This window comes from Bos mutus, chromosome 1, assembly GCF_027580195.1.
Source record: "Bos mutus isolate GX-2022 chromosome 1, NWIPB_WYAK_1.1, whole genome shotgun sequence".
Taxonomy (NCBI): Eukaryota; Metazoa; Chordata; class Mammalia; order Artiodactyla; family Bovidae; genus Bos; species Bos mutus.
Window position 1 is genome coordinate 52,780,888 of NC_091617.1, and position 14,672 is coordinate 52,795,559.

General features: G+C 39.9%; 1 protein-coding gene across 1 annotated transcript in view; it reads right to left on the minus strand.

The window, feature by feature from the left end:
- Positions 1-789: 789 nt before the first annotated feature.
- Positions 790-14,672, minus strand: part of GUCA1C (guanylate cyclase activator 1C) — a 45,756-nt gene continuing 31,873 nt past the window's right edge. Inside the window, 3 exon segments of the mRNA XM_070357794.1 lie at positions 790-958; positions 10,232-10,279; positions 10,281-10,309. Coding sequence (XP_070213895.1) covers positions 790-958; positions 10,232-10,279; positions 10,281-10,309 — 246 coding nt within the window.

Below are 14,672 nucleotides of genomic sequence, written 5' to 3' on the forward strand. Positions count from 1 at the left end.
AATGAAATGTCAGAGCTATAATGTCAGGACCATTTAAAATGTCAAGTGCTTGTTGTTGCATAGCCTGGCTGTCTGCTGTTCTGATCAAGCCTCCAACTGGCATAATAATTACAGATGATGCATCAAATTTTCATGCACAACTGGACCCAGATTTATAACAAATCAGATGGAAACATTCTCATTGCCCAGTTGGAAATTTTCTCCTTTCACTACATAGTTTAAGACTTTTCCTTTGGAGCAGAACATTATTACTGATTCAAGACAGTGTTCAGGGTAAGGAAGAAGAAAGAAGGGCAGAAAAAAAAGTTTTTCAACAGACCAGAACTCAGTCATTTATAATATACGGATGAAACAAGAGCCAAGAGGCAGCAAATACATATGTCAAATGCGTGTTTAATCTAAGAATGTTAAATTGTTGAGACACTGTCTGAATAATCCAGTTCTATAAGATGCAGACTACTTTAGGTGGGCAAGAAAACATACATGCAAGCTCCAGTTTGCACTGATAGCCATGGAGGCAATCCTTCAGTTTAACCATGTTCTAACATGTGGACCGAGGACTGATGCATAAACAGAAGCAGCAGTGCTTCTTTTTAGAATCTTTATGAGAGTTCTCTGTGGAACTTAAGTGGGGTATTCATAAGTGGTTACCAATGATAATAAAAACATGTAATCAATAGCAGGTACATGCAGAAAATCACATTTCTTCTCCACTGAGAGTTTTCAATCCACCGAAAGCTGAGTGCTTTGCTTTGCATCCATTCCACAGCTTCTCAACTTTCGCTGTCCCTACACCATTCTTGTCAATTGGTTTAGAAGAAGCCTTTCTCCAGTGTCTGGCTATTTCCCACCACAGATTACTTTCAGTACATTGGAAAAGTCAAAGCTCTTGGAAACAATTTCCAGAAGGCCCTGATCTTTTTCCATGCCATTGATAAATCCTTCCAAAGTCATTTCTCTCAGAAAATAAGAACAATTAGCAAAATGCTTTGTCTACACCACTCACTAACATACAATATATTCACTGGCATTTTTATTGGTATTCTTAGATCCTTTCATCTCAGACTCTTAATTCCTTGAATACCCTTCCATAGAAAGCATTCAGTGCTAGGGTTGTTAGGTGAAAATACAGGTGACAATCTCTTTTCAAGTTGAGAACATCAGGTAGTATATAATACCTGTGTTCACACATACATTTTTAACATCTCTATACAGTATTGATTATTTGACCTTCAATCCGGAAGAATGGCAATGCCAAAGAATGTTCAAACTACTGCACTACCACACAATTGCACTCTCCTCACATGCTAGCAAAGTAATGCTCAAAATTCTCCAAGCCAGGCTTCAGCAATACACGAACCACGAACACCCAGATGTTCAAGCTGGTTTTAGAAAAGGCAGAGGAACCAGAGATTAAATTGCCAACGTCCGCTGGATCATCAAAAAAGCAAGAGAATTCCAGAAAAACATCTCTTTCTGCCTTATTGACTATGCCAAAGCCTTTGATTGTGTGGATCACAATAAACTGTGGAAAATTCTGAAAGAGATGGGAATATTAGACCATCTGACCTGCCTCTTGAGAAATCTGTATGCAGGTCAGGAAGCAACAGTTAGAACTGGACATGGAACAACAGACTGGTTCCAAATAGGAAAAGGAGTACATCAAGGCTGTATATTGTCACCCTGCTTATTTAACTTCTATGCAGAGTACATCACGAGAAATGCTGGGCTGGAAGAAGCACAAGCTGGAATCAAGATTGCCGGGAGAAATATCAATAACCTCAGATATGCAGATGACACCACCCTTATGGCAGACAGTGAAGAAGAACTGAAGAGCCTCTTGATGAAAGTGAGAGAGGAGAGTGAAAAAGTTGGCTTAAAGCTCAACATTCAGAAAACGAAGATCATGGCAATCCGGTCCCATCACTTCATGGCAAATAGATGGGGAAACAGTGGACACAGTGCCAGACTTTATTTTTGGGGCTCCAAAATCACTGCAGATGGTGACTGCATCCATGAAATTAAAAAACGCTTACTCCTTGGAAGGAAAGTTATGACCAACCTAAATAGCATGTTAAAAAGCAGAGACTTTACTTGGCCAACAAAGGTCCATCTAGTCAAGGCTATGGTTTTTCCAGTGGTCATGTATGGATATGAGAGTTTGACTGTAAAGAAAGCTGAGCACCAAAGAATTGATGCTTTTGAAGTGTGGTGTTGGAGAAGACTCTTGAGAGTCCCTTGGACTGCAAGGAGATACAATCAATCCATCCCAAAGGAGATCAGTCCTGGGTGTTCATTGGAAGGACTGATGTTGAGGCTGAGACTCCAATACTTTGGCCACCTGATGTGAAGGGTCATTGGAAAAGGCCCTGATGCTGGGAAAGATTGAGGGCAGGAGGAGAAGGGGACGACAGAAGATGAGATGGTTGGATGGTATCACCGACTCAATGGACATGAGTTTGGGTGGACTCCCGGAGTTGGTGATGGACAGGCAGGTCTGGCATGCTGCAGTCCATGGGGTCACAAAGAGTCAGACACGACTGAGCGACTAACGTGAACTGAACTGAATCTTGAACATATGGCCAAGTCATAGTGGCATGAAAACTGCTGATTTCTAAGATCAGAAGGAAATGACTGTTCGCAAGGCTGTTTTTAACATTCTTCTCCCTGAGGAAATGACTTCAAGGACTATCCAAAGCTGTACAGAAGGGTAAACATTTATTCATTCACCAGTTTTGTAGTTCTCTCCTTTTCTGATTTTATATTTCTCATTGTGTCACCTTGACTTAAGCCTTAGGTCTACACTGACCAGCTTTTCCAGTTAGCTACAAAACTATTGATTTATACCCATGTGTACCAGCTGCTGTGTTTTCCACCACCTTCAGCCCACAAGACAAACTTTTCAACGTTGGACGGTGGGGGATGGAGGAGGGGTTCTCTGTCGACTTAAGTCATTTGGATTATACTAATGGGTATATTCAGGTTGAAAAGCACAGATAAATTTCCAAATCTCAAGGAGATTGTACTTTAGAGTGTGTGTCTTGGTGGGAGGTCAGTCAAAGTTAAGTGAAGTTACATTGAGTAGCTTACTAGGGAATATGCACCTGAGGCAGAAAGTCAGCAGGAATCGAAAGCACGTGTTTAACTGTTCAGTTCAGTTGCTCAGTTGTGTCCGACTCTGTGCGACCCCATGGACCGCAGCATGCCAGGCCTCTCTGTCCATCACCAACTGTACCTGTCCTTTAATGGACGAAGACAAATATCTAATGACCACAATTGTGGCTCAAATACAAACAAGTATAAATCACATTTTTATAATATCCTTTCCTTTTGGTTTCCATGGCAAAATAAGATTTCTTTAAAGAGAGAAATCTAATCTTTGTTCCTTTATGTTTTCTTATGCCAAAGAAGTCTGTGCAAAATCCCAGTAACAGCAGGTAGGATCAGAATTCCCTATGTATCCCAGGAAAGTGCAACTGTGGAACAAAACCAAAGAAAAGGAAGGAAATCTGAAACTCCAAAGGAGAAGTAAGTGTGCAGTGGGGAAGTCACATGCTGTAGTGGTCGTAGGGCAGGGGGCCATAAATAAGAATGTCTCCTTTGCAAAGGGAAAACACAGCTGCTAGGTTTACAACCCAAAAGGCTTTTCAGATTTCTAGGGGCTCAGTATGACCACAAGAGAGGTGGGAGTGGAGATTGGGAGCTGAAATCTGTTTTGACCACTCAGCTGTAACAACACTTCTCCATTATCATGGTAGGCCATAGAAGAAGCCATGAAGTCACAAAGTCGAACAAGACTGAGCAACTAAACACAGGATATAGTAGCATATGTTCAAAAGCCATGCAAGTTGTGGAAATGAGAAAAAAGATGAAATACTTATGGAATTTTAAAAATTTGCAATGTAACTGACATATTACCTTAAGGGGTGCAATATAACTTGATGTAACAAAGTAAGTTTAGTCAATATCTATCACCTTACATAGTTACAATTTTTCTTGTCACAACTTATAAGATTTACTCTTAAGATGGAATTTTTCACTGCTGTTATGCTTTTCAAAATACCTATGAATTCTGCATATTTGCTTTTTTCATGTTATCTAACCCACTTACCAAAAACATTCTCCCTTCCAAATTAAGCCAACCTCTACCAAAAGAAACTTAAATAATATTTACTATTTCTAACATACTTATTTTGAAGTTTTCCTCACTCTTTTCCTCCTAAGACTGAGCATTCAAACATTCACCAAGCCTTACTACAGTTGCCATTTCCTCCACGGCATGGCTTCACCAGCATGGCCAACCAGGGCTGCAAAGATGGGAGGTGCTCAGAAAACCTCAGCTGATGAATTGCTTTCCTTTAATCTGATATTCTTAAACATTACTTCCTGGTCCTCTTTGATTTGTCTGTGGATTTATGCCCAAACAAAGTAAAAAGATGGATCTGTGTCTCCCTGGAAAGGATTGCCTGTGCAGGTCCAGAAATTTCCTATCAAAAGATCAACCAGTCATGAGTCTAAGTTGATGAGAAATGACCAAGCCAGAGCTCATGGGACCCAGGACCTAAATTAAAGCTTTGAGATTTTATTTTTTGTTTTCTATTTAGAAACACATTAATCTTTGTGGCATATGATTCAGAAATTGCACAATTTTATATATTGAAATATACATAATACACAGAATGTATAGCCACATTATATAGGGCTGTTTGGGACCCTGAAGGTGAGTTTTATGGGTGCTTTTCCATCATCACTCATGACCAGGTTCAGTGGTTTTATTGGCGATAGGACAGTGACCCATGAATATTTAATCTTGTTTCTGGAATCCCGTTGTTTTGCTGGTATTTCTGGATCATGTCTTTCTTCCCATTAATATCTTAAGTGTCTATAAGCCCAAAACTGCATCTTCCTTCCAAAATATCAAAATGTACTGAGTATGCCCCCATTAGCATTTTTTTTTTCCTCTAAAGAAGTCAGGTTGGTTAGAAAAGAAACCAACCAGTGTCAAGGAATTGCTTTTCAACTCTTTCTAATAAGAACATGAAATTTTGTGCTGGGGCTGGGAAATTAGCAAAGATGGAATTGCAGTCTCAGGAGGTGAGAAAAAGTGACACAAGTTCTGTATTCGTTAGCAAGGTGGCACTAGAAGCTTTTAGTAGTATTTTATAGCCGAGTGTTATAAAAAAGCTGCAATTTTTTGTCTCATATAAAGAAACTTGATTTCCCTATTATTTCCTGGTAGTTCCCAGTTTCCCAGTTTGCTTCCAGTGTTCCAGTCTAGAAACTGGTCTTTCTGGTTAGTCACTCAATAAAAGGTCTTCATGTCCCTGTTTTTGTTTACCCCAAATTACCTCCTTACTAACCACCCTCTCATTTTCTCTTTGGCTTCATTCTGTTTCTTTTCACTTTCACAGTTTATTATTAGCCACTTAAGTCTCCTTTATCCCTGGGCTATTTGGTACTTTGTTGTCTGGACAGTTTCTGCACTTGTGGTTGTGAACAAGTGTCTATAAATCTTCCTAAATCATGTCAAGAATGAGTCCTAAGAGGCACATGGTAACATGCCGATTGCTATTCTTCCCGAAGTAAGGGCTGCAGAATTCCATGCTTGATCATTTATCCTGGGACATCTTGCTGTCCCTTCTGTTTTCATTCTTCAGTGATATTGAATATTGAGCTTCGATTTTCCGTCTTTGTGATTCTCTTCAAAATCTCCTTTCCTAGATGCTTTTGTTCATAATATAAGAATAAGCTAACTTGTTGAGTAATAGCAATGATACATACTCATGGTAAAAAACAACAACAGCACTACAGAGAAGTGTAATGAAAGAAAGAATCCACCGTTAACCTCTCTCTGTGCCTCACATCTATTAATACTTTCCATTGGCAATTAAGTTCTAATAGATCTGTATTTGTATCTTATGACATTTGTAATGCATATTTGGGCTTCCCAGGTGGCTCAACTATAAAGAATCCGCCTGCCATGCAGGAGACTCTGGTTCAATCCCTGGGTTGGGAAGATCCCCTGGAGAAGAAAATGGCAACCCATTCCAATATTCTTGCCTAGAGAATTCCATGGACAGAGGAGCCTGACGGGCTACAGTTCATGGGTTGCAAAAGAGTTGGGTACAACTTAGTGACTAAACAAACCCATTTTCATATATGTTCATTTCCAAACTAGTCTCTTAGATGCCTTTCTTCCTACAGATAGCAATGCATACTGTGCTTACTTGTTCTTTATTTCTTCCTTTGTTTTCCATGACATCTTATCAGATTCTCATTATACAACTGTTTATGGAGAACCTATTATGTGCCAGAAAGTGTGAGAGCACAAGAAACACCAAAGTACATAAAAAACCAGAAATACTTCTTGCCCTCATGGAGCTGATAGCTCTTTGTTTCTTTATTTTCTTAGCACTAAACCTATACCTCTCTTTTGATATAACTTTGATTTGCTAACTACCATGATAATTATGTCTGGAATTAAAAGTATCTATTCTGCATTTTTCTGTTCCAGCAGAATTGATGTTGGTCATCCTTTTGCAATTTTCAGTCAAATTGGGATTTTTCATATAAATCCCTGAAGTTTTCTTTTTCTTTTTTTTTGGTTGCATCTGAGTGTGCTGGAGTCTTCTTATCTTTGGCCTCAATATACATTGGATCAGATACAAATTCTGTGTTTGTTGCTTTTTATTTTGAGAAATCAGAAAATGATATGTTGGGACATGGTTAACACTATTCTGCTACATTTAAACATCTCCATTTATATCAACACCAATGTTTTTATAACAATGATAACAATAAAAGTTTTATTTGAGGTATATATAACTTATAAAAATGTGAATAGATATTTTCATCTGTGACACTCATTTCCCCTTTAGGTCTGAGTGAAGCCCTGTATCCTCCTCTGTCAAATTCTGGCAAAATCCTTTTATACTTCAACAAATATCAACCATATATGTCTTCATTACTTTCTCTTCCTTGTCCTTTGGTGCACTGGGCTGTCGTTGTACAACAATTTTAACACTTTTATCTTGATGCATGGAATGGCCCAGCTCTCCCTTGAGATGATAAAACCACCTCCAATAATTTCCAAATAAAAGCAAATTCTATCAATTTTAATTCTGTATATGCATTTGCCAAGAAAGAGTGGTTCATTGTTATTATACAGTGTGACTAGTTTGGTATCTTCATTTTATAAAAGCCAATGATATTTAAGATATGAGTTTTTATATCAGAGTACATGATGTTATTAATTCTGTAAGCTGTTCCAGAAACCATAAAGTATCCCCTTTTTTCTGAGTTATTCAGTTCAGTTCAGTTTAGTCTCTCAGTCGTATCTGACTCTTTGCGACACCATGAATCGCAGCACGCCAGGCCTCCCTGTCCATCACCAACTCCCGGAGTTCACTGAGACTCACGTCCATTGAGTCAGTGATGCCATCCAGCCATCTCATCCTCTGTCGTCCCCTTCTCCTCCTGCCCTCAATCCCTCCCAGCATCAGAGTCTTTTCCAATGAGTCAACTCTTAGTGTCAGGTGGCCAATGTATTGGATTTTCAGCTTCAGCATCATTCCTTCCAATGAACACCCAGGACTGATCTCCTTTAGAATGGACTGGTTGGATCTCCTTGCAGTCCAAGGGACTCTCAAGAGTCTTCTCCAACACCGCAATTCAAAAGCATCAATTCTTCGGTGCTCAGCCTTCTTCACAGTCCAACTCTCACATCCATACATGACCACTGGAAAAACCATAGCCTTGACTAGATGGACCTTTGTTGGCAAAGTAATGTCTCTGCTTTTGAATATGCTCTCTAGGTTGGTCATAACTTTCCTTCCAAGGAGTAAGCGTCCTTTAATTTCATGGCTGCAGTCACCATCTGCAGTGATATTGGAGCCCCAAAAAATAAAGTCTGACTCTGTTTCCACTGTTTCCCCATCTATTTCCCATGAAGTGATCTGAGTTATCACTACAGGTCAAAAATCCCAGTTCCCTAATTGCAGGTGAACTCAGTTATTCCTGAGCCCAACATCTTCTCTCGTCTAGATTTACATTGTTTTTCAACTCAACTCTATTTCTAGGCCCTTTCCAACCACACTTCCCATTTTACCGTTTCTTTGTTCTTTAGGAGATTACATAAATGTAAATGACTCCTGCATAATTTTCTGTTTTCTGGAACATGTTATCTGTCTCTTCAAACGGAGCCTCTTCATAAGGATACCACCATCCTCTCGTACTTCTCTATGGGAAGTCACTTTTTCCTAGACCCCTTCCACCCCTCACCAGCACTACAAGCAGGAGTTGTGGATATTTTCAAACGTTCTTGATCTGTCCTTTTGAAATTTACTTATGATGCTAAGTCTTAAGTATTCATGATGGTCCATCTACTTTCAGAACACTCACCCTTTGATCAATGATTTTGACCCTGAGTTGAATGGTTTATCCTTCTCTACTCCAGTCCCTGCCACCCTGCAGCACCTCTCGGATTAAAGTCTAAAACAAAAAACAATCTCCAGCATTTCTCTTGCTTGATGATTACCATTTCAGGTACATATTTCAAATCAAGTTTTGCACTGGCCTCATCAGGTCCTCCACTTTCCATTTTTCTGGTTCTTTTCTAACTTCACTTAGCCTCCTCAGCAACTCTGGGCAATCTGAAATTGTTCCTTGCAGCTTTCACATGTACTGACTTACTTTATTCTCCATCTATGTAGACTTATATAAAGTGATGACACCAAGTGGCTTTGATCTTAGTAAACCAGTAAGTCAGCATACTCACTTGAGACTAAGAGGTAGATGCGGGACTGGGTCCTTAAGAGGAAGCTCTTTGCTCTTGATATATTTTCAAGTTGTTTTTCTGAGAATTATACTCTTGCCCAAATGTTTGGATTGCTCATGGCAGTGCTTTCATTTGAACTCTCTCCCAGCTTCCTCCTCATGTCCTGCAGAGTAGTAAGCAGCCACGTTTGACTAAGCAAACTGCTACGTTCAACATGAGCCTCTACTGCCCTCCAGTGTTCACTACAAGTGATCCGTGATGGGTAGGTTGATTCTGTGGAATGATGCCAAACATGGTTTTCAATCCCTTGTATCTGTTCCCTCCCTTGATCCCCTTTTAACATCTCTTACTAATTTTCCACAATTCCAAACTTACTTTTTCAAGATCATCCCTTGATTGAATCCATTTGGTGTAATCCCCCTCCCTTCTCTTGGAATGTCTGTGTTGTGTCTTCTTGTTCCTGCCTCTGAAGAAATGCAACATTTCTGAGATAAAGAGGAAACCAGGTTTTAGGGCAGAACGAACAGACGAACAAGTGAGCAGACAGTACAAATACGGAGAGAGCAGAAATGGAGGCAACTGTGGACAACTCTTTCCAGAAGTGTATCGTCAAGGAGAAGGAAAAATCTGATAGAAGATGGCATAATTGAAGTTAAGAGGGAAAACTTAAGTTTATTCATAATTTGATGAGAAGCTTCCAGTAAAAAAGAAATTCAGCCTTAAAACATACCCACAAACAAACAGCAGAGAGTCCTTCATCCCCTACTCTCCCACTTTTCCCCCTTTTTATTTCCCTTCACCCTTTATATATACAAAGTGTCAGTCACTGTGCATTGAATATAAGTATGGTCAATATGAGCCTCCTTGGTAGCTCAGATGGTAAAGAATCTTCCTGCAAAGTGGGAGACCTAGGTTCAATCCTTGGGTTGGGAAGATTCCCTGGAGAGGAGCATGGCAACTCACTCCAGTATTCTCGCCTGGAGAATCCCATGGACAGAGGAACCTGGCGAGCTACAGTCCATGGGGTCAGTATATATTCAGTCAAATTGTATCAGCTGCAGAACATTGCACTGGTCAAATTGTGAAACCCAAGTGTTGAAGCTGAAACTCCAATACTTTGGCCACCTGATGTGAAGAGCTGACTCATTTGAAAAGACCCAGATGCTGGGAAAGATTGAGGGCAGGAAAAGGGGATGGCAGAGGATGAGATGTTTGGATGGCATCACCGACTCCATGGACATGGGTTTGAGTAGACTCTGGCAGTTGGTGATGGACAGGGAGGCCTGGCGTGCTGTGGTTCATGAGGTTGCAAAGAGTCGGACACAACTGAGTGACTGAACTGAACTGAAGTGATATCACAAGTACATTTTCTTGAAAGGTTCATGGTTTTGTCTAAATCATCTATCTCCTACACAATAAGGAAAGTGAGCCTGAGGTGAAGGGCTATTTTATCACTGTTTACATCTCTTACAAAACACCAATGTGTTAAACTCTTCAGGACTCAGTTTGCTGGTGGTTGAAGGCTTGCACCTTCTGCAAACTAAATCTAAGCTCAACTTTTTTGGAAGCAAATTCATTTTGCAACATTTCTTACCTCAGTGTGACAGAATTGAGGGAATTGTTTATTTCAGGTTTGCTATCCAACCTGTTTTCAGTTCAAAAACAAATAAAAAGATTGTATGTCAGTTCTGGGTAATGAGACTTGGAACTTAAATGAACTGAGTTTAGTCTAAGGTATTATTTTACACAGAACAAAGGGATCCATTCAACATATTAAGTAACAAAAGATACTAACAGCCCACTGGAGAAAATATCACAGTGGTTTTGGACCCAGAAAAGACAGTTTTCTCAAGCTTTAGACTTATCTTTGATCTTATGATGAACATAAAAGGGTGTTCTATAAGCATCTAATGCTTTCTCTCTGGCTTCTGCCACTGGTGTGTTTGTTTTTTTGTGCCCTTTTGCAGAGCTATCAACTGGGAAGACAGACATACATGCCTTGGAAGGATCCTGAATTTCTCTCAGTCTGCCAGCAACTTTTCATCATAAAAGCTGTCAGGGGACATAAGGAAAAAGACATTTCCAGATTTCCTAGAGGGATGGTTTAACCACTCTCCCCGCCCCCACTCTTGCCCCAAGTGACTAAATTAAATGACCCATATTGGATGTAGAAATTAAGAAAATGAGAGAATGGATCAGTCATGTGGGAATTCGAACGTAACTATCTTGATTGAACAGGAGAATCTTTAGAAAAACTGTTGGCAACATTTCAGTTTGTCACATAGGACTCTCTCTTGTTGCTTCCCAAACATTACCAATCTTAAATCCTAGGAATAATCACAGTTAACGGTGGCAAAGCACCACTCTTGGCCTTAGCAAGCCGAAATCTCAGTTAAATAATACTTAGTGCAATGATTAAGATGCATGTAGTTAGTCTCCTATTAGATGAAAATTTAGGATTTCTCAGTTGTCTTGACAGAGACCCCAGAAGCCTCAAAACTTTGGCGAGACATCCAGTATTCCCACATCCTGAAGTGATATTCGACTGCATGTGTAAGTCACAGTGAGAGATGATGAGATTTTTAGAATTTGTCTATCACCCAACTCCAGGCAACATAAGTGGGGATGAAGGATTGACTGGAAGATTAAGGCCTAAGGGGATAATAATTTGGAGGGAGTTGTCGGGTGCCTCGTGTTTTCCCTCTTCTTTGAGGAGAAGCATGGCGGGGCGGGGAGGCAAAGAGGCATGGTTTGTTTTCTTTCCTTCCTCCTTTAGTACATCTGTTTCTCCCCCACCTTGCTAAGCCCTTTCTCTGACCTCTCCGAGTGTGAGCAGGAGGGAGGAGGAGATAAAGGGAGAGTAAGAGAGCCTTGATTTGGCAGATACCATCATGATCACGGTTGCAGAGCTCTCTGGATAGCAGACGTTTAAAGCCCATTCCTTCTCTGAAGCCTCCCACCCCCTGTTCATTACTGAGATTCTCCTGCAACTTCCTAGACGTGAAATCATGCACTTTGATTACAGCCTTTGAGGCTGTTTCTTTAGAAACCCAATTCTAAACATCTGCATCACTGACATTTTGGACTCGACAATTCTTTCTTGTCCTGTGCCATCCTATGCGTGGTAGAATGTCTAACAGCATCCCTGGGCTCTAACAATAGACAGCAGTTGCACCACACCCTCCCCCATTCTCCAGTTGAGAATCAATTGTCTCGACTTTGCCAGCTGTCCCCTGAGGGAGGAGAGTAAAATCGCTCCTGGCTGAGAACCACTCTCCACCTCTCTTCTCCTGAGGATTCCTCACTTCTCCAAGTGACTCAGCTGGACAAGATCCAAGAAAGCTCTCTACCAGCTTCCTCTCTCAGTGGCCCATATCTGATCCAAGGAAACACTCAAGCATTTTTGGTCCCAGCAGATTCCAGGAATGCAGACATATCCTGAACTTTACCCCAAGACTCTGTTGCCATGGTCTGCTTCTTTAGATTTCTCAGGTATGACTGGAACAATGTGTTCCCTAAACTCCAGGGCACATCCACACCTTAACTGGTGTCCTTAGAACCTCATGCAATTGACATGAGGGCTCTTACATGAGAAATCCTCTTCAGTAATCCTTCTCCCAAGCCCTCGTCTTGACCATTTTATACCCTTGAATTGTGATTAAGATGTAACTACTTCCTTTGTAACTGCTTCCTTAACTACTAGTAAATTCTGTCTATACTAGTACTTCCTTCAAATCTTAATGATACCTGGGCTGAATTTCATTTTAACATCTTACTATGTATTGACAAAAATTACACAGTATGTATTACTCCTTACCTTTGTGTTTTTCTTCACTTGTAATTATGTAGAATGTTTGTTTATAGACCACTGATTTTTTATAATTATATATTTCATTGCATTAAAAGTTTTCCTCCTTTAGATTTTTTTAATGTGTATTTGAACTGTAGTGTTGGAGAAGACTCTTGAGAGTCCCTTGGACTGCAAGGAGATCCAACCAGTCCATTCTGAAGGAGATCAGCCCCGGGATTTCTTTGGAAGGAATGATGCTAAAGCTGAAACTCCAGTACTTTGGCCACCTCATGTGAAGAGTTGACTCATTGAAAAAGACCCTGATGCTGGGAGGGATTGAGGGCAGGAGGAGAAGGGGCGACAGAGGATGAGATGGCTGGATGGCATCACTGACTCGATGGATGTGAGTCTGAGTGAACTCCGGGAGTTTGTGATGGACAGGGAGGCCTGGCGTGCTGCGATTCATGGGGTCGCAAAGAGTCGGACACGACTGAGTGACTGATCTGATCTGATCTGATCTGATTTTAAATGATTCTGTGATGTAAATCAGAACTTTTATCTTTGGCAAAATTGTTTTTCCTGACAAAAAGTAACTGACTCTAAAACTGAAGAAAAAAAAAAAAACTGAAGAGACATTTCAGTCTGTTATGCAGACCACATTTCCAGGAATGTTCTATCAATTTATGGTCCCTCCGCTGTGCCTTTACCAGAATTACATCTTACTGTTTTTAACACTGTATTAATCAGAGACAAATAGCATCTAATTATTAATTTCTACTCTGTGCTAATTATTTCAGTTTGCCTGTTTTCATTTTGTTCTTTCTAAACATTTTAGGGAAAAACTCAAATTAGCTATTTTTCTTTCCTTGGCTCACTAACTTAAGTTATACATTTCAACTAATGAAAATCTATGTAAACTTTCCTGTAAGATTTAGAACAACAACAAAAAGAGTTAATCCTTTAGCTCTTCCTAGTTCTTTTGCAAACCTGACCCCATACCTCCCCTGGGAAAAAAAGTGGATCATGTGCAAAATTTTGCACTTGATTCTAAGAGGGGCCAAGGATTCCTGAAGGCAATAGATCCATAGACCCCAGGGTACAAACCTCATGATTGGAGCACTGCTTTCAGGCACCCTAGTATTTGTATGCCGTATTATATACTTAGTGTTTTTTAAAATAGGTATATATTAAGATGTTATTTAAAAATTTATACTGGATTGGGCACTCTGTAGAACATTTTAGATTCCCAGTTTTGTATTGCAACATGTAATAAGTATGCAGAATTTCTGAATTTTAACATTACAAAGTTCAGTTACAAAACATCTTGGTACTCTTTTTGATGAGATTCAAGTAGAAGCAATATTAGTATTACCATACTCTTGAATTCTTCCCATGTGTTAATATTTACTAAATAGTGTAACAGCTTTGTTGAAATAGTCATTATAGTTCTACCCAATGATTTTTCCTCACAAGTTTCTCTTATACCACACATTATGTGACTCAGCTTCATCTATAAATGAGAGAATTTGGACCATATCATCTCTGTGACATCTGATCCTAGTTCTGACATTCACAAATTCAGCGTATAATATTCATAATGTTTATTTTGTTTCATATCTTTATTCAGGCACAGTGCCCCACTTAGTCACTTTTACTTGGGATACATTTCATCTCATACCATTATAATCACTATCCTCACTCCATTAGCAGAGAGTTGGGGGTTAAGACTTATAAAGGGAGTCCTCGAATTTCAGAGATGGAAAGGATCTGAGCTCCCTGAGCAATCTGTTAGAAAACACTTTAGTCAAGTTCCCAGAAAGATTCATTCCTTAGGACCTTTATTCTTCATCCATGTCTCTTGCTATATAAACCATCTTATATTTCAGCTGCTCCCCACGAGACTTTCTGCACCGAGGCAGAGAAAAAGATAAGTTGTTGTCATTCAGTCACTAAATTGTGTCTGACTCTCTGTGACCTCATGTACTGCAACACCCCAGGCTCCCTTGTCCTTCATTATCTCCCGGAGTTTGCTCAAATTCATGTTCATTGAGTCAGTGATACCATCTAACCATTTTATCCCTCTGCTGCCCCCTTCTATTGCCTTCA